The sequence below is a fragment of the Enhydra lutris genome, unplaced genomic scaffold, assembly GCF_002288905.1.
Source record: "Enhydra lutris kenyoni isolate GAN:26980312 unplaced genomic scaffold, ASM228890v2 scaffoldscaffold130, whole genome shotgun sequence".
NCBI classification, from domain to species: domain Eukaryota; kingdom Metazoa; phylum Chordata; class Mammalia; order Carnivora; family Mustelidae; genus Enhydra; species Enhydra lutris.
The window spans coordinates 541231-562722 of NW_019154214.1; the positions used below are offsets into that span (position 1 = coordinate 541231).

At 37.8% G+C, this 21492-nt stretch overlaps 2 protein-coding genes across 2 annotated transcripts in view; one reads left to right on the plus strand and one right to left on the minus strand.

Moving 5' to 3' along the window:
• The window catches only part of LOC111139963 (lysine-specific demethylase 5C-like), a 46628-nt gene extending 33493 nt beyond the window's left edge, over positions 1 to 13135 (minus strand). The window contains exons 1-6 of the mRNA XM_022492357.1: positions 12592 to 13135; positions 11398 to 11475; positions 10265 to 10387; positions 9841 to 10011; positions 8829 to 8963; positions 8002 to 8064 (exon numbers count right to left, since the gene is read on the minus strand). Coding sequence (XP_022348065.1) covers positions 8002 to 8064; positions 8829 to 8963; positions 9841 to 10011; positions 10265 to 10387; positions 11398 to 11475; positions 12592 to 12741 — 720 coding nt within the window. The 5' untranslated portion in view covers positions 12742 to 13135. The remainder of the gene's footprint in view (positions 1 to 8001; positions 8065 to 8828; positions 8964 to 9840; positions 10012 to 10264; positions 10388 to 11397; positions 11476 to 12591) is intronic.
• A 5208-nt stretch (positions 13136 to 18343) lies between these two features.
• LOC111139964 (lysine-specific demethylase 5D) overlaps positions 18344 to 21492 on the plus strand; it is a 43514-nt gene continuing 40365 nt past the window's right edge. Inside the window, exon 1 of the mRNA XM_022492358.1 lies at positions 18344 to 18442. Coding sequence (XP_022348066.1) covers positions 18344 to 18442 — 99 coding nt within the window. The remainder of the gene's footprint in view (positions 18443 to 21492) is intronic.

Genomic DNA, 21492 nt, shown 5'->3' on the forward strand with positions numbered 1-21492 from the left:
CAGATGAGAATTTCCCTAATCTGGAGAAGGAAACAAGCATTCCTGTACTAGAAGCAGAGAGGACCCCTCCCAAGATCAAGGAGAACAGACCAAAGCCCCGGCATGTTATAGTGAAACTCCTCAATCTTAGAACCAAGAAACCATCTTAAGGGCAGCTAGGGGGAAGAGACTCCTTAGGTACGAAGGGAAGAACATCAGAATAATATCAGGCCTGTCCATGAGACCCGGCAAGCCAGAAAGGGATAGCAAGACACAGTCAGGGTACTAAATGAGAAGAACATGCACCCAAGAATTCTTTATCTGGCAAAGCTGTCATTCAGAACAGATGGAGAGATAAAGAGCTTCCAAGCCTGGCACAAACTGAGAATATGTGAAGACCAAGCCAGTCCTGCAAGAAATATTAAAAGGGTTCTATAAAAAGAGAAAGACTCCAAGAGTGATACAGAACTCAGATATATAGAGACAATCTATAGAAACAAGGACTTCACAGGCAACATGATGACAATAAAATCATATCTTTCAATAATCACTCTAACATGAATGGCCTAGAAGCTCCCATAAAAGGGCACAGGGTTGCAGACTGGATAAAACGACAGGACCCATCCATATGCTGCCTAAAAGAGACTCATTCTGAACCTAGATACATCCAGACTGAAAGTGAAGGGATAGAGAACCATTTTTCATGCCAATGGGCCTCAAAAGAAAGCTGAGGTAGTAATTCTCAGATCAGACAAATCAGATCTTAAGCTAAAGACAGTAGTCAGAGATACAGGACACTACATCAATTTTAAAGGGTCTATCCAACAATAATATCTAATAACTGTAAATATTTATGCCCCCAACATGGAAGCAGCCAACTATATCAGCCAACTGTTAATCAAAATAAAGAGATATACTGATTAAGAATACATTAATTGTAGGGGATCTTAATGCCGCTCTCAGCAACAGACAGATCATCTAAGCAGAAATTCAACAAAGAAACAGGAGCTTTGAATGACAAACTGGACCAGATGGACCTCATTAATATATACAGAACATTCCCCCCTAAAACAACAGAATACTCATTCTTCTCGAGTGTACATGGAACTTTCTTCAGAATATACCACATACTGGGTCACAAATCAGGACTCAACCATACCAAAAGACTGAGATTATTCCCTATATATTCTCAGATCACAATACTTTAAAACTGAATTCAATCACAAGAAAAAGTTTTGGGGGCGCTTGGGTGGCTAAGTGGGTTAAACCCTCTGCCTTCGGCTCAGGTCATGATCCCAGGGTCCGGGGATCGAGCCCCGCATCAGGCTCTCTGCTCAGCGGGGAGCCTGCTTCCCCCTCTCTCTCTGCCTGCCTCTCTGCCTACTTGTGATCTCTGTCAAATAAATAAATAAATAAATAAATCTTTAAAAAAAAAAAAAAGTTTTGAAAAATTTTTTTGGTGGTGGCTTCCAATTCTTCTGAATCTCTGAGAGTGCACCTTGCCTGGACTGTGGTTGATATTTTCGACTGTACATCCTCTCAACCACAACTCGAGAATAACTAGGAGGAGGAACTCCCAACAAAGAAAACACCCAAAGCCTCTCCCACAGACTTAATGGATATGGATATAAGCAAGATGTCAGAAACAGACTTCAGGGCAAGAATTATGAGACAATAGCTAGGTTTGAGAAAACCATTAACAGCAGCATAGAATCTCTAAGGGCAGAAATGAGAGTTAATCAGGCCAAACTTAAAAATGAAATGCAGTCTAAACCAGATACTCTAACAACTAGGGTAAATGAGGCAGAAGAATGAATTAGTGATCTAGAAGATAAACTGATAGGAAGGAAGAGGAGGAGGCCTGGAGTAAACAGTTTAAAATCCATGAGAACAAACTTAGAGAAATCAATGACACTAGGAAACATTCCAATGTCAGAATTCTTGGGATCACTGAGGCGGTAAGGCAAAAGAGAAGACTAGGAGATATATTTTCAACAATACCATGAAATGTTACAATGTCAGAATTACTGGGATCCCTGAGGGGGCAGACAGAGAGACTAAAAGATGTATTTGAGCAAATTGGAGCTGAGAACTTCCCTAGCCTGGGGAAGGAAACCAGCATTTGCGTCCTAGAGGCAGAGAAGACCCCTCCCAAGATCAAAGAGAACAGAAAACTCAGAAAACAAATCTTAGAACCAAGGACGCCATCCAAGGGCAGTTAGGAGGAAGGGATTCCTTACATACAGCGTAGGGACATCAGAATAACATCAGACCTATCCACAGAGACCTGGCAAAACAAAAAGGGCTGGCAAGACATATTCAGGTTATTAAATGAGAAGACCATGCAGCCAAGGACTCTTTATCTGGCAAGGCTGTCATTCAGAATAGATGGAGAGAAAACGAGCTTACGAGACTGGCAAAAGATGAAAGAATATGTGACCACTAAACCAGCTCTGCAAGAAATATTAAGGGGGGATTCTATAAAAGGACAAAGACGCTGAGAGGAATATGGACCAGAAATTTACAGAGACAATCCACAGAAATAGGAACTGCACAGACAAGAGGATGACAATAAATCTGTACCTTTCATTAGTAACCCTCAACGTGAACAGCCTAAATGCTGCCACAAAACTGCACAGGGTTGAAGACTGCATACAAAGACAGGACCCAACCATATGTTATCTAAGAGACTCATTCTGAACCAAAGATACATCCAGACTGAAATGGGATGGAGAACCATTTGTCATGCCAATGGGACTCAAAAGAAAGCAGGGTAGCAATTCTTGTATCAGACAAACTAGAATTTAAACCAAACACTGTAATAACAGATCCAGAGGATACTCTATCATTCGTAAAGGGTCTAACCAACAAGAAGATCTAACAACTGTAAGTATCTATGCCCCCAACATAGGAAGAGCCAACTACATAACCCAACTGTTAACCAAAATAAAGAATCAGATTGACAATAATACATTAATAGTAGGAGATTTTAACACTGCATTCTCAGCACTGGACAGATCACCTAAACAGAAGATCAACAAAAACATAACTTTGAATGACACACTGGACCAGATGAACTTAGAAATATGTACAGAATAATCCACTCTAAAACAACAGAATAATCATTCTTCTTGAATCCACATGGAACTTCCTCCAAAACAGACCACATACTGGGTTACAAATCAGGTCTCAACCAATACCAAAAGACTGAGATTATTCCCTGCATATTAGACGACAGTGGCTTGAAACTGTAACTCAGTCACAAGAAAAAGTTTTGAAAAACTCAAACACTCGGAAGCTAAAGACCATCCTGCTTAAGAACATTTGGGTCTTTGCCTGGGTGGCTCAGTGGGTTAAGCCGCTGCCTTCAGCTCAGGTCATGATCTCAGGGTCCCGGGATCGAGTCCCGCATCGGGCTCTCTGCTCAGCAGGGAGCCTGCTTCCCTCTCTCTTTCTCTCTCTGCCTGCCTCTCTGTCTACTTGTGATCTCTCTCTGTCAAATAAATAAATAAAATCTTAAAAAAAAAAAAAAAAAAAAAAAGAACATTTGGGTCAACCAGGAAATCAAAGAACAACTTAAACAATTCATAAAAACCAATGAGAACGAAAGCATATCGGTCCAAAACCTACGGGCTATGGCAAAGGCGGTCCTAAAGGGGAAATAGAGAGTCATCCAAGCCTCATTCAAAAATACAGAAAAATCCCAAATACACAAACTACCTTTATACTTTCAAAGAATTGGAGAATAAAAAAATTAAGCCCAACCAATGCACAAAAAGGGTAATAATTAAGATCAGAGCGGAGATCAATGAATTACAAACCAGAGATACAGCCGAACACATCGACAAAAACCAGAAGTTGGTCCTCTGAAAGAATTAATGATATTAATAAACCACTGGCCAGACTTAACCAAAAAAGAGAAAGGACTCAAATTAATAAAATCAGGAATGAAAGGGGAAAGATCATGACTAACACCAATAAAATAGAAACAATTAACAGAAATTATCATCAACAGCTATATGCCAGTAAGCTAAGCAACCTAGAAGAAATGGATGCATTCCTAGAAACCTATAAACTTCTAAGACTGAAACGGGACAACTGACAACCTGAATAGACCAATGACCAATAACAAAATTGAAACATTAATTAAAAACCTCCCAAAAAACAAGAGTTTAGGGTCAGATGGCTTCCCACGGAAATTCTACCAAACATTCAAAGAAGAAATCATACCTACTCTACTGAAGCTGTTCCAAAAATCAGAAACAGAAGGAAAACTTCCAGACTCTTTCTATGAAGCCACCACTACCTTGATCCCAAAACCAGGCAAAGACCCATCAAAAAGGAGAACTTCAGACCAATATCCCTGATGAATATAGAAGCTAAGATTCTCAACAAGATCCTAGCTAACAGGATCCAACAGTACATTAAAAAGATTATTTACCAAGACCAGGTGGGATTTATCCCTGGGATGCAAGCGTGGTTCAACATTCGCAAATCAATCAATGTGACAGAACAAATCAATAAGAGAAGACAGAAGAACCACATGGTCCTCTCAACCGATGCAGAAAAGGCATCTGACAAAATACAGCATCCTTTCCTGATTAAAACTCTTCAGACTACAGGGATAGAGGGAACATTCCTCAACTTCATAAATTCCATCTACTATCAAAAACCCACAGTGGGTTTCATTCTCAACGGGGAAAAGCTGAGAGCCTTTCCCTTAAGATCAGGAACACGACAGAGATGCCCACTCTCACCACTACTGTTCAACACAGTACTAGAAGTCCTAGCAACAGCAACTGGACAACAAAAGGAAATAAAAGGTATTCAAACTGGCAAAGAAGAAGTCAATCTCTCTCTTCTCAGATTACATGATACTCTTAGGTGGAAAATCAAAATTCTCCACCCTAACCCTAACCCTAACCCTAACCCTAACCCTAACCCTAACCCATACAGCAATTCAGCAATATGGCAGAACACAAAATCAATGCACAGAAATCAGCTGCTTTCTTATACTCTAACAATGTGACTGTAGAAAGAGAAACCAGAGAAGCGATTCCATTTACACCAGCACCGAGAACCATAAGATACCTTGGAAAAAACCTAACCGAAGAGGTGAAGGATATGTACTCTAGGAACTACAGAACACTCATGAAAGAAACTGAAGACGACAAAAAGATGGAAAAACATTCCATGCTCACAGATCAGAAGGATAAACACTGTCGAAATGTCTATCCTCCCCAGAGCTATCCGTACTTTCAACGCCATCCCCATCGAAATACCAGGGCATTTTTCAAAAAACAATCCTAAAACTCGTAGGGAACCAGAAAAGACCCGAAACTGCCAAGGAAATGTTGAAAAAGATAAACAAACCTGGGGCATCACATCGCCTGGCTTCAAGCTTTATTACAAAGCTGCAATCACCAAGACAGCATGGTAATGGCACAAAAACAGACACACAGATGAATCAAATGGAACAGAGAGCCCAGATATGGACCCTCAACTCTATGGTCAACTAATCTCCCACACACCAGGAAAAAATATCCTTTGGAAAAAAGACAGTCTCTTCAATAAATGGTGCTGGGAAAACCGGAGAGCTCTGTACAGAAGAATGAAAGTCAACCATCCACTTACAACATACACAAAGATAAACTCAAAATGGATGAAAGAACTCAACGTGAGGCAGGAATCCATCAAAATCCCATAGGAGAACATAGGCAGTAACCTCTTCGACATCGGCCACAGCAACTTCTTTCGAGACGTGTCTCCAAAGGCAAGGGAAGCAAAAGCAAAAATGAGCTTTTGGGACTTCATCAAGACAAAAAGCTTCTGCACAGCAAAGGAAATGGTCAACAAAACACAGAGGCAATCCATGGAATGGGAGAAAATATTTGCAAATGACATACAGACAAAGGGCTGATATCCAAGATCTATAAAGAACTCCTCAAACTCAACACCCAAAAAAGCAGATAATCATGTTAAAAAATGGGCACAAGACATGAACAGACAATTCTCCAAAGAAGATATACAAATGGCCAACAGACACATGAAAAAATGTTCATCATCATTAGCCATCAGGGAGATGCAAATCAACACCACAGCGATACCACCTTACACCAGTTAGAATGGCAAAAATTAACAAGACAAGAAACAAGTGTTGGAGAGAATGTGGAGAAGAGGGAACCCTCTTACACTGTTGGCGGACTGCAAGTTGGTGCAGCCACTTTGGAAACAGTGTGGAGGTTCCTCAAAAAATTAAAAACAGAGCTACTCTATCACCCTGCAATTGCACGACTGGGTATTTACCCCAAAGATACAAATGTAGTTAAAAGAAAGGCACAGGGTACCCCAATGTTTACAGCAGCAATGCCACAATAGCCAAACTGTGGAAAAAGCCAAGATGCCCTTCAACAGATGAATGGATAAAGAAGATGTGGTCCACATTTACAATGGAATATTACTCAGACGTCAGAAAGGATGAATAGCCAACTTCTGCATCAACATGGATGGGACTGGAGGAGAATATGCTAAGTGAAATAAGTCAATTATCTGATGGTTTCACTTACTCGTGGAACATAAGGAAGAGCACAGAGGACATGAGAAGGAAGCGAAAATGAAGGGGGAGGGAAATCAGAGGAGTAGATGAACCATGAGAGACTATGGACTCCTGGAAACTGAAGGTTTCAAAGGGGAGGGGTTGGGGGATGGGTGAGCCCAGTGATGGGTATTAAGGAGGGCACATATTGCATGGAGCGGTGGGTGTTATACAAACAATGAATCATGGAACACTGCATCAAAAACTATGACATACTATATGACTAACTATATGGTGACTAACAACATAATAAAAATTAAAAATTTTTTTTAAATGAAATAATAGGTATTATTCTTATCCTTTCAAAAATCTTACTATGCATTCTTCTATTACATATACCTAGCTCCAAATTGGAAAAAAAAGATATCATTCCCAATTTGTCACTGCATTTATTTCTTTTGTGCTTCATGCAGAACTTATTTTTAACTTTTTTTCCTCTTAATGTTCTGGAAGTACAATTTGTTTTGGTAACCATACAGTTTTAAGAATTTTTAAGACCTTTCCCACAAACTGGACAATCTCATTCTCAAGAAAAAGTATCTCAAGATTCCTCGATTTTGAAAAAATTTTGTACCCTTAACTGATAACTACTACTTTGGAAAAAATTTTACTGATTCCCAAATTATTAGCTCACTTTTCTTTAGATAATTATCAGATGCTTCCTTGTTTGAAGAACTAAAGTACTAATGCAGAATCTATCCAAATTGCAGTAATCTGAGCTAGATCACCATCTTTCTTCCTTCTACAGCCGATTATTAAAATATTTTAAAATTCAGTATTAGTTTTACTCAGAAAGTATCTAAGAACAAACAGCATTACCCTTTTTTTTTTTTTAGTTAACATATAATGTATTACTTGCTTCAGGGGTACAGGTCTGTGAATCATCAGGCTTAAAGGATTCACACCACTCACCACAGCACATAGCCTCCCCCGTGTCCATCACCCAGCCACCCCATCTCTCTCCCCGCAAACTGCATTATCCTAATGCAATATATTTTAGAAGCACAAATATCCAAAATTTAATGAGAACATATGTGGACACAAGAAATGGGGTTTTTTTTGGTCATTGTTGTTGTTTTTAAAGATTTTATTTATTTGAGAATGTAAGCGCAAGCAGGGGATCGGCAGAGGGAAAAACAGACAACCCCAGGAGCAGGAAGCCCGATGAAGGACTTAATCCCAGGACCCTAAGATCATCACCTGAGCCAAAGGCAGATAACTGACTGAGACACACAGAGGTCCTCACAAAACAGGTTTAGCAAGATAGAAAACTAAGTCTCTCTTGTCTGTATTTTTAATTTTCTGATACTACATTGTTTGACACATGAAAACCCCTGCCTGGATGGGGAGAGACTGCTCCTCTGAGGCTAGCCAATTCTCTGAAATACCAAAGAACCCAGCAAAGAGTTTGCATTTCATACTCAAACCAACCAATCGAGGGCCATACCTTCAGTTAGGCTTCGGCACAAGAGGACGTAATATTCCTCTGCCTTAATCATCCCAGGGCCAGGTACCAGGCAGGAAGGAAACAGGAATGTTCCAATAGATTAGAGTCCACCAAAACTGTTCAAACCAGCCAATCCTAAACCATTTCCCTACTGTGCCTCGCCCTTCCCTGGGAAACCCCAGTAAGGCCATGACCTAGGCTTTCCCCTTACCCTGTTCCTACAACCTGACCCATGCTTTTGCTTTGTACTATGGCCCTCTGTGGCAAGTCTCCTGAGTATAACTTTTTCCCAAGCTTCCCTTGTGGCTGACTATCCATCTTGTAAAAGAACACAGAACAAAACTAACAATTAAAAAAATAGACAACAATACAGAGTCTATGTGAATCAACCCAAGATTCAAGAAAACCCCTAAAACTGTATTAAAAAGAGGGGTGTCTGCATGGCTCAGTCAGTTAGGCCCTTGGTTTCAGTTCAAGTCCATGATCTCATGGATCGTGAGACTGAGAACCATGTCAGGCCCTTTATCTCTGTCCCTCCCCGCTAATATGGTTTTTCTCAAAGAAATAAATAATATCTTTTTTAAAAAAACTATATTAAAAGAATATGTTTTTAAAATGTGTAAAAACAAAACTACCAGAACAAAAATATTACAAACAATACCCATAAAAATAAAATAACTCATTCATTTTCAAATAAATCCATCTTGAACCAACTATACATGAAAAAAAAAAAAGAATGTGTTATAGATATGAACTGAACAAGTCCTAGATAAACTTTGAAGTTTTGGGGGAAAAAAAGGCACTCACATCAGGTTGTAGTCTTTTTGCCCGCCGACTATAGCTACTAAACTTGGAAGGCTGCACAGACTGTCTAAAGGGAATGCTGTGGGGTTTGTATTCCTTGTCTTTTTCCTCATTGTCAAATGGGTGAGTGTTACACTGCTGGGAACATGAGAAAACCTAAGATCAGGAATTCAGTCACATTCATAATCAGCAAATAATGAAATGATTCCTTTATCTTAAATCTCTAACAATGAAAGCTGTACTTCCTTCTTAATTACACAAATTTACCCTTTATATTTTCTGTGATAAAAGCACACATACAATGAGAATTCTTCTACATATTTGCTTATATATAAGCAGTAAAGCATAGTGGAGAACAGTCTTTGGAAACAACTACCAGGTTTGAACCTAGGCTTCTATTCTTACTTTGTTTGCCTTGTGCTGTTCCAATACCTTTGTCAGAAAAGTGGACAATATAAATATCAAATACAACAGAATTACACAGATTAAGTAAAATAGCCATTTATAAATATTCACATATACACAGTTTTACAAAATGCCCTGAAAATAAAACTTAAAAACGTTATTTTAGATACCCAGCCAAATTAGTTCCCACTCCTTGAGTTAAACCCAGTCTCAAAATATTATCCTTAAACTAACTCTCTTTTATCTGCACTACCCTTAAAAAGCTTAATAATTCCATAAGATAATTATTTTTATCACAGAGGATGCTTTTGTCTTATACTTTGATAGCCACTCCATAAAAATATCCTAGTAACCTTCAAGAGAGGAAGACAGAAAAAAAATCCTCCAATTCTCACATACCTGCTCTAGCATATCTAAAACTTCTTCAAAATATACTTCATACTTCTTTTCAAACTGAACAATATTTTCCAGAGCCAATTCCCAAAATTTCCATCAATGTACCTAAAGATTCTAAACCTTGACTGCTCAGGAAGAAGCTCAATCCAGAAAAAGGAAGACAAGAGTAGAAAGCAAAATCATATTAGGCCCCAAATCAGCTAAGAGCCCTCACCACAAGGTTGGCTCCGGACTGAAACATTTCATAGGGATAAATGATGCGCTCATAATGAGATCGTAGCAGGGAGCCAATATTTTTGCCTGGCGGATAGTTGAGTCGTTGGGCAACTCGGGCCCAACGACGGTCTTTGCAAATGGCTTCATAGCCACCTTCCTCCATCACAATCTGCAAGGATAAGAAAGGTGTAAATTAACTGTATGCAAACTAAGAGACCTAAACAACAGCAGTGAGGGTTAAATATGAGCACTGTGCACTCCCACCTATATCAATTGTTCCAAGGTGAAAAGATTTTGTAAAGAAATATGGGCAAGCTCTGTGTTGTGTCCTTTCCTGCTTAGAGACACAAAATTTCAACCACAGGGTTTCCTACCCAGGGGTTTTTACTTCTTTTTCCTCTTTAAAGCAGAAGTACTCTCACCTTACTAAGGCTGTAGAGATCCAAGATCCGCCGTTCCACATTGGGAATTTTTAATGAAGAACCTTGGATTTCCCAGAATTTTGCAATCTGATCCAAATAGTTCAGTTTTACTCTGGTCTGAGCCTGGGAAAGAGAGAGTCCTATGAGACTGGTTTACTCCTTAACTTGACTGTGGTCCAATGTGACTTGAATGAACAAGTATTGTTCCGTACATTTACAGTGCCCTACTAGGCTAGAATCTACATTTCACTATCTTACCACTAGTGTCTAACAAAGGCTCAACTAAGCTGATTCTTCAATCTAAAAAGAGAGCTCAAAGAGTGATGCCTCAAAGTCAAAATCTTTCATCCCTAAATCTAAAGCACCATCCTTAGGTTTAGTAAAGGAAAGGCTAAGCAAGACCATTTAGGCTTAATCTAATATCTTCCTTACAGCATGCTGTAGGCTATATACACTGAAAAAAATGAAGTATTTTTCTATGTTATGTCAAAAATTTCCATAATTTCTGAATTACCCTTCTCTTATGCTAAGTCATTTTGGAATTTCTAATTTTTAACTAAGGCCAAAACTCATAATAGCAAAAGAAAATACCACATCATTCATAAGCTTTCCATATTTAATACTACTAAGCTGAATATGCAGGCTATTGACTGCTTTAAAAAATAAAATTTGTCTTTCCTAATTACTCTGACCCATATCAAATACAATCCATCTTATTCAAGAACTTATATACTACCACCAGTCAAGTGGAAAATTTAGTTGACCATGTATCTGTCCTGAACTTTGCTCTTATGAAGAAATCAGGGAAATTCCACAATGATAAAATATGTTGGCACTGGCAGGAAAAAAATCTGTCTTCTTGCTATCCCTAATTTTAGCCCATTCTATGGCAGAAAAATATGTCATTCAATTCTGAAAAAAAAAAAAAAAAAAAAAAAAAACCTCTTCTTCATGTGCTGTCATTTTGCAGAAGACTTTATAAGAGATGAATATTCTGGGAAAAAATGGAACTGGTGTTAGAATCAAATATTATCTCCTTTAAAAACGTGTATGGTTAACTACAGTTATATAAGTATTAGTAAAGCATGATCAGAGCTCAAATTCCTGCATAATCGGATGACTTTCCATTTTACCTCCAGTTCATTTAGCCTCTGAATGCGAGGTGTGAATCTGAAGTTGTCAACTTCTACTGCAAAGGGAGGTTGCCAGTCCTAGAAGAATATAAAAGATCTTATTATGGCATAGCAAAGGATAAAGATGGCAAGAACTAGAACCATTTGTTTTCAGTATAATATTCCTCCCTTTTAAGACTTCTGGTTGCTATTTTTTGCTCCTAAATGTTCAAATGGTTGCCTCTTTAATATCAAGTAAATGAAAAAGAAAAACAGCAACAACAACAACAAAAAAAAAACACCTTTGAAATGCCTTGGTACGTGTCCTCCAACAAAACAAGGGGAAAAAACAAAACAAATCCTGAGAAAAGGCCTAAAAGATTAATTTGAAAGTAATGAAGCACACCTCAATGTGGACTCACTTGTTTGGGTTCTTACTAAAGTGAAGAAAAATGTAACATGGATCAGAAGTGATTTTGAAAGCTGGATCACTATTTATTCACACTCCCAACAGTGTTTTAAGAAGAGAATCATAATTCGTAGTAGTGAGAAAAATATGTACAAATAGAAGAAAGAAATGTTGTAGTCAGGTTAAGCATCTAACAAATGAGTGTGCAGTAAGAGGACATGCTGAATTTTCATTTCCGTCATTTAAAGTGATAGCCTAGACGCAGTTAAGTTTTCATTCTTAATTCAGGGACAGGTAACAGTTTCAGTTAGCAGTTTTGAGTAAAACAAATCCAGAAGAGAGACCTGTCCGTGAAAACCAAATTAAATAGAAGGAAGATTTCACAACCGCCCGCATTCTTACCTGAGTTTCTTACAACACGAGACCAAAGGCCCAGGGGTTAATAAGAAAATCTATATAATTCTTTTTTTCTGCTTTCAGTTACATATCAAGACTTGTAAGTACATTTGAACGTTTTTCAATGTAAATATAAAAAACATAAATGTTATTGTATTAGAAATGCGTGTGTTGTAGCACAGCATACAACCAACTTCAAATTCTATCTTATTTTCTTTGTAAAATAAATGTTTATAACCCCACGAGGTTCGACGGTTGGAAACCACCTCTCTGATTCCACCGTATCATGGTTATTTACAAAACAAGAAATTATACATGCATACAGTATTTAACACCAAGAACTAACGAATTAAGGCCTTGTAGTACTATAGTTTCCAATCCGATTTCCAAATTTTGTTTTAAAGCCTTACCGTTGGTGGACGGATCTTGCAAATACCCGACTTTTCTGCAATGGGCCTGATTTTCGCGATGTAGCCCAGCGGGTCTCGGAATTCGGCCCACGTAGGTTCGAACACTGGGCACTCTGGCGGCGGTAGGAAGTCGTCAGACCCGGGATCCATCCCGTGTTCAGATGCTAATTTGAAAAATGGTTTCCTCTTTCTTCGGTGGCATATGAATCCTTTGTCGCCGAAACCTGGGCCCTAGAGGGCCTTTATTTTCCTTTAACTTTTACCGTTCTTTTAATTCATGCGATTGCTCACGACTCTTCAGTTCTACAACCACCATCTTGACCCTGCAGCTTTTCCGGTTGCTTTACACTTCGTGTCGCTCCGCGGATGGATTCTTCAGGCGCTAAAGCATTTCGAAAACGGAGCTGTTCTATGTGGGCTAATAAAAGCTAGAGACACATAATGGAGTTCACTAAAACAAAACAAGCGCCATAAACCAGGCATTCCAGTAACATTAAACAGTTCTTCAACGGAAGAGGAGAGCACAATCACTAATAAAACCGCCGGATCTTTTTTTTTTTTTTTAAACACAACTGCGCATGTTACTCCTGCGCAGTAGACAGAAGATCGTACAAATCCTGTGACTGGTCAATCATTTACTTGTTTTTTATACAGAAAATTCCACATTTAGGAAACTTGCAAGCCCAGTCCGTTCCGTTCCTGTACCCTTCCAATCCACGACGACGTGACCACTCATCCCATAGCCCTTGAAACAGTCTCCAGAAATTTACTGGCTTTTCAGTTACTCACCTGGCTTTATCGTAACAGAGTTACAACTCTTTTACAATCCTAGAACTATTTGTAAAATACGAATTGTTTTTATTCGTGTACACTATCTCACTAATATACGCAGTTGGCATGCATACATTTTCTTACTGCATTTGTACGAACTAAAGATCTCATTCATTTATATCTAAACAGTGGGAGGGGCACTAAAAGCTTTTATAAAAAATGTCAAGTAAATGCATCCCCTAAAAATTAGAAACAATTCGATAAAAAACTAAGTGCATTACTACAAAGACCTACTCAAATAATTACGTAGTCCGTTTTGCAATTCCTAACTATCCATACAATCAAATAAAAGAACCGGGCTAGGAAAATAAGAAACAAAAAATCAAAAACCTAGTTGCCTTGTGGAAGAGCAGTCCCCTTATTGAACATACACAAACACTATGACAGCTACCAAACAAAACGTACCAAATACTAAAGTATCAAATAGAAATAAAATACCTGGTCCTATTTCTCAGAGAAATACCATATTCGTAAAAAAGAGTAAATTGTTGTGATCACAACCCCCAGGAAACTCTAATTTGGAATGACTAGGCAAACTACACCTTATTCCTTGTTATTACTACGTTGGTCTCTAAAAAGATGGAATCACTGCCCTGGTTATTTCTCAAATTACAATTAATTGTGAAGTGTTATCTCAAAAGCTGTTAGAGTTAGCTATGTACAATTTTTTTTCCCAATGTCTTACTTCTATGTTTATATGAGAAATTTGCTATAATTTCTTGTCTTCCAATTACTAAGATTAAGTTTTACACTGTGAAATATATTTTGCAGTATCTTCTTAATCTATGCGTTTGAAGGATTGCAAAGTAAGGAAGTACCCATTTGTTCCTTAAAATTTACTGTTGGGGTGGAGGAGGGAATTTACTCTTGGGAGCGCATGGGTGGCTCAGTGGGTTAAGCCTCTGCCTGTGGCTCAGGTCATGGTCTCAGGGTCCTGGGATCCCCGTTCTAGGTTCAGGGTCCCGGGAACCAGCCCTGCATTTGGCTCTCTGCTCAGTTGGTGGGAGCCTGCTTCCCCCCCTCTCTTCTCTGCCTGCCTCTCTGCCTACTTGTGATCTCTCTCTCTCTCTCTCTCTCTTTCTCTCTCTCAAATAAATAAATAAATAAAATCTTAAAAAAAAAAAAGTTACCCTTGAGTACCTGATGGCTCAGTAGTTAAGCTTCTGCCTTTGGCTCAGCTCAATGGGCTCTGCTCAGTGAGGACTCAGCTTCTCCCTCTCACTCTTCCTCTGTTCTCTCTCTCTAATAAATGGTAAGATTTTAATTAATTAATTAATTAATTAATAATTACTCTAAAAAATTAACTGTTATGCCCCATTTTGACAGTGGAAGAGAAATTTTTGCTTTTAGGTTTCTTGATGTGACTGAAATACTGTTTCATTTAACACTATTCTTGGTTATTTCTTTTTTCCAAAAGCTTATCCACTTGACCTAGGTTATCAGCACTATTAATTTATTAGGTTAAGTATATTATGTTTAAATGTTTATTTCATCATTTTCATCTTGTTTTTACCTTCTAGCATTTCATGTACATTTTTCTTTTATATTTCATAAAATCAGATTTGCCATGGATTACCTTATACTATTAATCTTTCATAGGCTTAGTTCTACTTCCCCCCCATAATCCTAGAATCACTTTTTATTAAACAGGTTTATTGAGATAGAATTCACAAAACATAATATTCTCATAATATTCTCCATCTTAAAGTATACAATTTTGTTTATTTACACAGTTGTTTAACTCTGACCACTGTCAAATTCCAGAACATTTTATTACTTCAGCAAGAAGCCCCATATACATAGGCAGTCACATCCCACTCCCTCACAAGCACTAATCAATTTTCTGTTACTATAGATTTCAATATTGGATATTTCCTAAAAATGGAATCATGAAGTATGTACCTGGCTTTTTCCTTTGTGTCTGGCTTCCTTACTTTCGCATAATGGTTTAAGATTCACCCATGTTGTAATATTTTTCAAAATTCCACAAGATTGGCTATGTTAAGCATTTGTAAGTGAATGTAAACATTTCATTTGAGGTGTGCAAATCATAATTTTATATTTAATGACAGGATAATATTCCATTGTATAAATATACCACATTTTTTTTATTCTTCAGTTTGTGAACATTTGAGTTGTTTCTACTTTTAACTATGAGTAATGTTACTATAAACATTTGTTTACAGATTTTTTACATGTGTATGTTTTATAATTGCTGGGTTATTTGGTAATTCTGTGTTTAAACTTCTCAGAAACTGCCAGTCTATTCTCCAAATTAACTCTATGAACCTAATTCACACCAGATGTGTAAAACATTCTGATTTTCACTTCTTTACAACACAATTGTTGTCTTACTGGTATGTTCATATGTTCATCTTACTGTTAATGTAGTATCTCATGCACTTTTGATTTGCATTTTCTGAATTACTAAAAATTATGAAAAATTTCATGTGCTTGTTGACCATTTGTAAGTCTTCTTTAGAGAAATATTTTTTCAAGCTGTTTGCTCATTTTAAAATTGGATTGTTTGCCTTTTTGTTGTTTAGTGGTGTTTTTTTTAAATAATCTAAATATTTTCTGCTGTAAGAGTATGAGTGATCTAGGGGCGCCTGGGTGGCTCAGTGTCTTAAGCCTCTGCCTTCCGCTTAAGTCATGGTCTGGAATTGAGTCCTACATGGGGCTCTCTGCTCAGTGGGGAGCCTGCTTCCCTCTCTCTTTGTCTGTCTCTCTGCCTACTTGTGATCTCTGTCAAATAAATAAATAAAATGTTTAAAAAAGAAAAGAGTGGGACACCTGGGTGACTCAGTTGGTTAAGCTGCTGCCTTCGACTCAGGTCATGATCCTAGCATCCTGGGATCGAGTCCCACGTCGGGCTCCTTGCTCAGCAGGAGCCTGCTTCTCCCTCTGCCTCTGCCTGCCACTCTGTCTGCCTGTGCTCACTCTGACAAATAAATAAATAAAATCTTAAAAAAAAAAAAAAGGAGTATGAGTGATCTACAAAAAGACAAAAAACAAAAAGCTTTTTCCAATTCTGTTGTCTTTTTGCCTCTCCAGTCATGGCCTTTGAAGTATAAATGTTTAATGTGATTACTGTCTGCTGTATTTTGTTTTTGTCACTTGGATTCTCAGTGATTTAAAAGGGAGAGGCTTTACTAACCCAGAGTCACATATATTCCCTTGTACTCTCTTCTGAAAGTTTTATAATTTCAGATTTTACATGAGAAGTCACCTTTATGTGTACTGTATTTTAGTGGCCCAACTGTATACCTTTTTGTGTGGGTATCCAGTTGTGACAACACAATTTCATGAAGATATAATTATGTCTTGATGGGTCTTGGCACCTTTGATGAAAGTTGATTTGCCTTCCATACATTTTTTCCCCAAATTAGTAATTCTATTTCATTAATTTATATGTGTATCCTAATACCAATACTACATTGTTTTGGTCACTGTAGTTTTGTTGTATGTTTTTAATCGGGAAAAGGGAGTTTTTCTTTTTTATTTTTTTCATTGCTTTTTTTAAAAGATTTTTATTTATTTTATTTGTCAGAGAGAGAGAGCATGCACAAGCAGGGAAGAGGCAGACAGAGGAAGAAGCAGGCTCCCCAGCGAGCGAAGGGCCTGATACAGGGCTTGATCCCCGGACCCTGGGATCATGACCAACTTAACCAACTGAGCCACTCAGGCATCCCAGGAAAGGTGAGTTTTTCAGTATTCATTTAGCTATTGTATGTCTATTGCATTTCCATATGAATTTTTTTATCAACTTGTATATTTTTCCAAAGAAGTCAGCTAAAGTTTAGATAGGAAATGTGTTGAATCTGTAGAGAAGTTTTGGGCATATTGCCCTTTTAACAATATTAAAGTTTTCTAATTCATGAGCAAAGGATGTCTTCTGATTTACTTAGACCTTCTTTAGTTTGTTTCAAAAAAGTTTTGTAATTTTAGGGGCTCTTAAGTGGCTTAGCCATTAAGCTTCTTCCTTCAGCTCCAGTCATGATCCCAAGGTCCTAGGATCAAGCCCCGCGTTGGGCTCCTGCTCACTGGAGAGCCTACTTCTCCTTCTCCCACTCCCCCTGCTTGTGTTCTCTCTCTCTCTCCCTGTCAAATAAGTAAAAATTTTTAAAAGATTTATCATTTTAAATGTACACATTTTATACTTCTTTTATTAATTTATTCCACATCATTTTATTTTATATGCTATTGTTAGTGGAATTTAAAACATTTCATTTTTTTATTGTTTATTGCTAGTGTATGGTAATTGATTTTCTGTGGGCACCTGGGTAGCTCAGTTGTTAAGCGTCTGCCTTCTGCTCAGGTCATGATTCCAGGTCCTGGGATCAAGTCCTGCATCAGGCTCCTTGCTCAGTAAAAAGCCTGCTTCTCCCTCTTGCTCTGCCTACTTGTGCTCTCTCTCTATCTCTCTGTCAAATGAACAAATAAAATCTTTAAAAAAAAAAAAAAAGGAAGAAGAAGAAGAAATATAATTGATTTTTCTGTATTGATCTTGTGCCTTGCTAGCTTCAGTTAGTGTCATACTAAATTCAGTTATTCTAATAATGTGTTTTCTTTTAAGATTTTACTTATTTATTTATTTGACAGAGATCACAAGTAGGCAGAGAGGCAGGCGGGGAGATGGGGGAAACGGCTCCCCACTCAACATAGAGCCCCATGTGGGACTCAATCCCAGGACCCTGAGACCATGACCCGAGCTGAAGGCAGAGGCTTAACCCTCTGAGCTACCCAGGTGCCCCTGTTTTGTTTTGTTTAGTTTTGTGGATATTGTCATCCGTTTACAAGAACAACCTTAAAGACAAGGTAAGTGATAACAGCCAGCAAAACAGAATTTATTCAGGAATATCAGAGGAAATTGCAATTTGGGAACGACCAAACTCTGGTGAACCGTAGCCAAGTCCAGAGGATGAACAAAAAGAACATCCTACTATACACAGAAAAGGAGGAAGCTGAGAGAGCTTGTTCAGAACAAAAGGTTTTTGGAGGAAAACCAGAGTTTGATGTGGTGACAGCTTCTTTGATTGCAGACAACTAAAGTGGTGAAGGCTTCTAATTGACTGTTAATGGCCTTCATCCATTTAATCCAATGCCCAGCCCAACTCCCCCCAGCAACCCTCAGGTTATTCTCTAGTGTTAGGAGTCCACTTTATCATTTGTCTCTCTTTTTAGTTATTTCCCCCTACTTCATCTATTTTGTTTCTTAAATTCCACATATGACTGAAATCATATAGTATTTGTCTTTCTCTGAGTAACTATTTTTGTTGAGCAAAGTACTCTCTGGCTTTATCCACATCATTGCAAATGGCAAGATTTCATTCTTTTTTATACTTAAGTAATATTCCATACAAAGAACATTACATCTTCTTTATCCATTCATCCGTATGTGGACACTGAGCTGCTTCTATAATTAGGCTATCATCAATAATGCTGCTATAAACATTGAGGTACAGGTATCCATTTGAATTCATATTTCTATATCCCTTGGGTAAGTAGTCATTCAATTGCTGGGTCATAGGGTAGCTCTATTTTCAACTTTTTGAGGAACCTCCATGCTGTTTTCCAGAGTGGCTGCACCAGCTTGCATTCCCACCAACAGTGTAGGAGGGTTCCCCTTTCTGCACATCCTCTCCAACACATGTTGTTTACTCTTTTGTTAATTTTGTCCATTCTAACTGGTGTAAGGTGGTATCTCACTGTGGTTTTGATTTGTATTTCCCTGATGTCAAGTGATGTGGAGTATCTTCTTATGTGTCTGTTGGCCATCTGGATGTCTTATTTGCAGAAATGTCCATTCATGTCTTTTGCCCATTTCTTGATTGGATTACTTGTTTTTGGGGTGTTGAGTTTAATAAGTTCTTTATAGGTCTTAGATACCAGCACTTTATCTAATATGTCATTTGCAAATATCTTCTCCGGTTCCATAGGTTCTCTTTTAGTTTTCTCAACTATTGCCTTTGTTGTGCATAAACTTTTTATCTTGATGAAGTCCCAGCAGTTCATTTTTGCTTTTGTTTCCACTGCCTTTAGAGATGTGTCTAGCAAGAAGTTGCTGTGACCAAGATAGAAGAGGTTGCTGCCTGTACACCCCTATAGGATTTTGATGGATTCATGTTTCACATTTCAGTCTTTCATCCCTTTGAATTTGTTTTTGTGTGTAGTAGGTAAGTGGTCCAGTTATTACTTCCTATTTCTTAAGGAGTATTATATTTTTTTTGTATAATATATCTCACCTATGGTCTATCTACAAACACAGGGAAGATATTATTAGAAAGTGATTTCTATTAAAATCAAAATTAAGATACTATTTAAAAATATTATGTGACATATAATCTTAGCAAAAACTAAAAAAAAAAATCTTAGTAAAAACTAAAAGAAAAATAATGCTGCTAACTGGAGCTATTAACAAGAAGATTCTGTTCTTACCACTTCCTTTTTGCAGCTATAAACCGCTTTAGCAAAGTTGCAGGATATAAAATCAATGACTAATAACAGTTGTGTTTTTATGCCATTGACATAAACAATCTGAATATAAAATTAAGAAAATAATTTAATTTCTGGCATTTCTATACACTAACGATCACATAGCAGAAAGAGAAATTAAGAAACAACCCCATTTTCAGTTGCATCAAAGGGAATAAAATAGCAGGAATAAACTTAACCAAAGAGGTGTAAGACCTATACGTTGAAATCTGTAAAACACTGATAAAAGAAATTGAAGATGACACAAAGAAAAATATTCCATGTTCATGGATTGGGAGAATAAATGTTAAAATGCCTAAGCTACCTCAGGGAAATACAAATCAAAACCACAGTGAGATACCACCTCACACCAGTCAGAATGGACAAAATTAACAAGTCAGGAAATGACAGATGCTGGTGAGGATGCAGAGAAAGGGGAACCCTCCTACACTGTTGGTGGAAATGCAAGCTTGTGTAGCCACTCTGGAAAACATCATAGAGGTTCCTCAAAAAGTTGAAAATAGAGTTACCCTACGACCCAGCAATCGCACTATTGGATATTTACCGTAAGATACAAATGTAGTGATCCAAAGGGGCATGTGCACCCCAATGTTTATAGCAGCAATGTCCACCATAGCCAAACTATGGAAAGAACCTAGATGTCCATCAGCAGATGAATGGATAAAGAAGATGTGGTGTATATACACAATGGAATACTATGCAGCCATCAAAAGATATAACATCTTGCTATTTGCAACAACATGGATGGAAGTGAGTATTATAGTATTATGCTTAGAGGTATTATGCTGAGTGAAATAAGTCAATCAGAGAAAGACAATTATCATATGATCTCTCTGATATGAGGAATTAGAGAGGCAGTGCAGGGGCATTATGGGGAGGTAGGTGGGGAGAAAAATGAAACAAGATAGGATCAGGAGGGAGGCAAACCATAAGAGACTCTTAATCTCAGGAAAGAAACTGAGGGTTGCTGGGGACTGGGGGTTTAGGGATAGGATGACTGAGTGATGGACACTGAGGAGGGTGTGTGCTATGGTGAGTGATGTGAAGTGTGTAAGCCTGATGATTCACAGATCTGTACCCCTGGGGCAAATAACACAGTATATGTTTAAAAATAATGCTACTTAGAGCAACCTAAATACTTAATGAAATTACTATCAAAATACCGCCAGCATTTTCACAAACTAGATAAAAAGTTCTAAAATTTGAATTGAATACAATAGTTGCTAAATAGCCAGAGAAATATTAAGCAAGATGAACAATGCTGGAGGTATAATCTCAGATATTAAGATATAGCAGAAAGTAGTGACTAAAGTAGTACGGTACTGGCACAAAAATAGACATAGATCAATGCAACAGAATACATAGCCTAGCAATAAACCTACAATTATATGGCCAATTAATCTGTGTCAAAGGAGGTAAAAAAAAATGCAACGGGAAAACGATAGTCTTTCCAAGAAATAGTGTTAGGAAAACTGGACAGCTACATGCAAAAGAATGAACCTGGACCACTTTTTTTGTTTTTTGTTTGTTTGTTTGTTTGTTTGTTTTTACAATATATAAAATATAGGGGTGCCT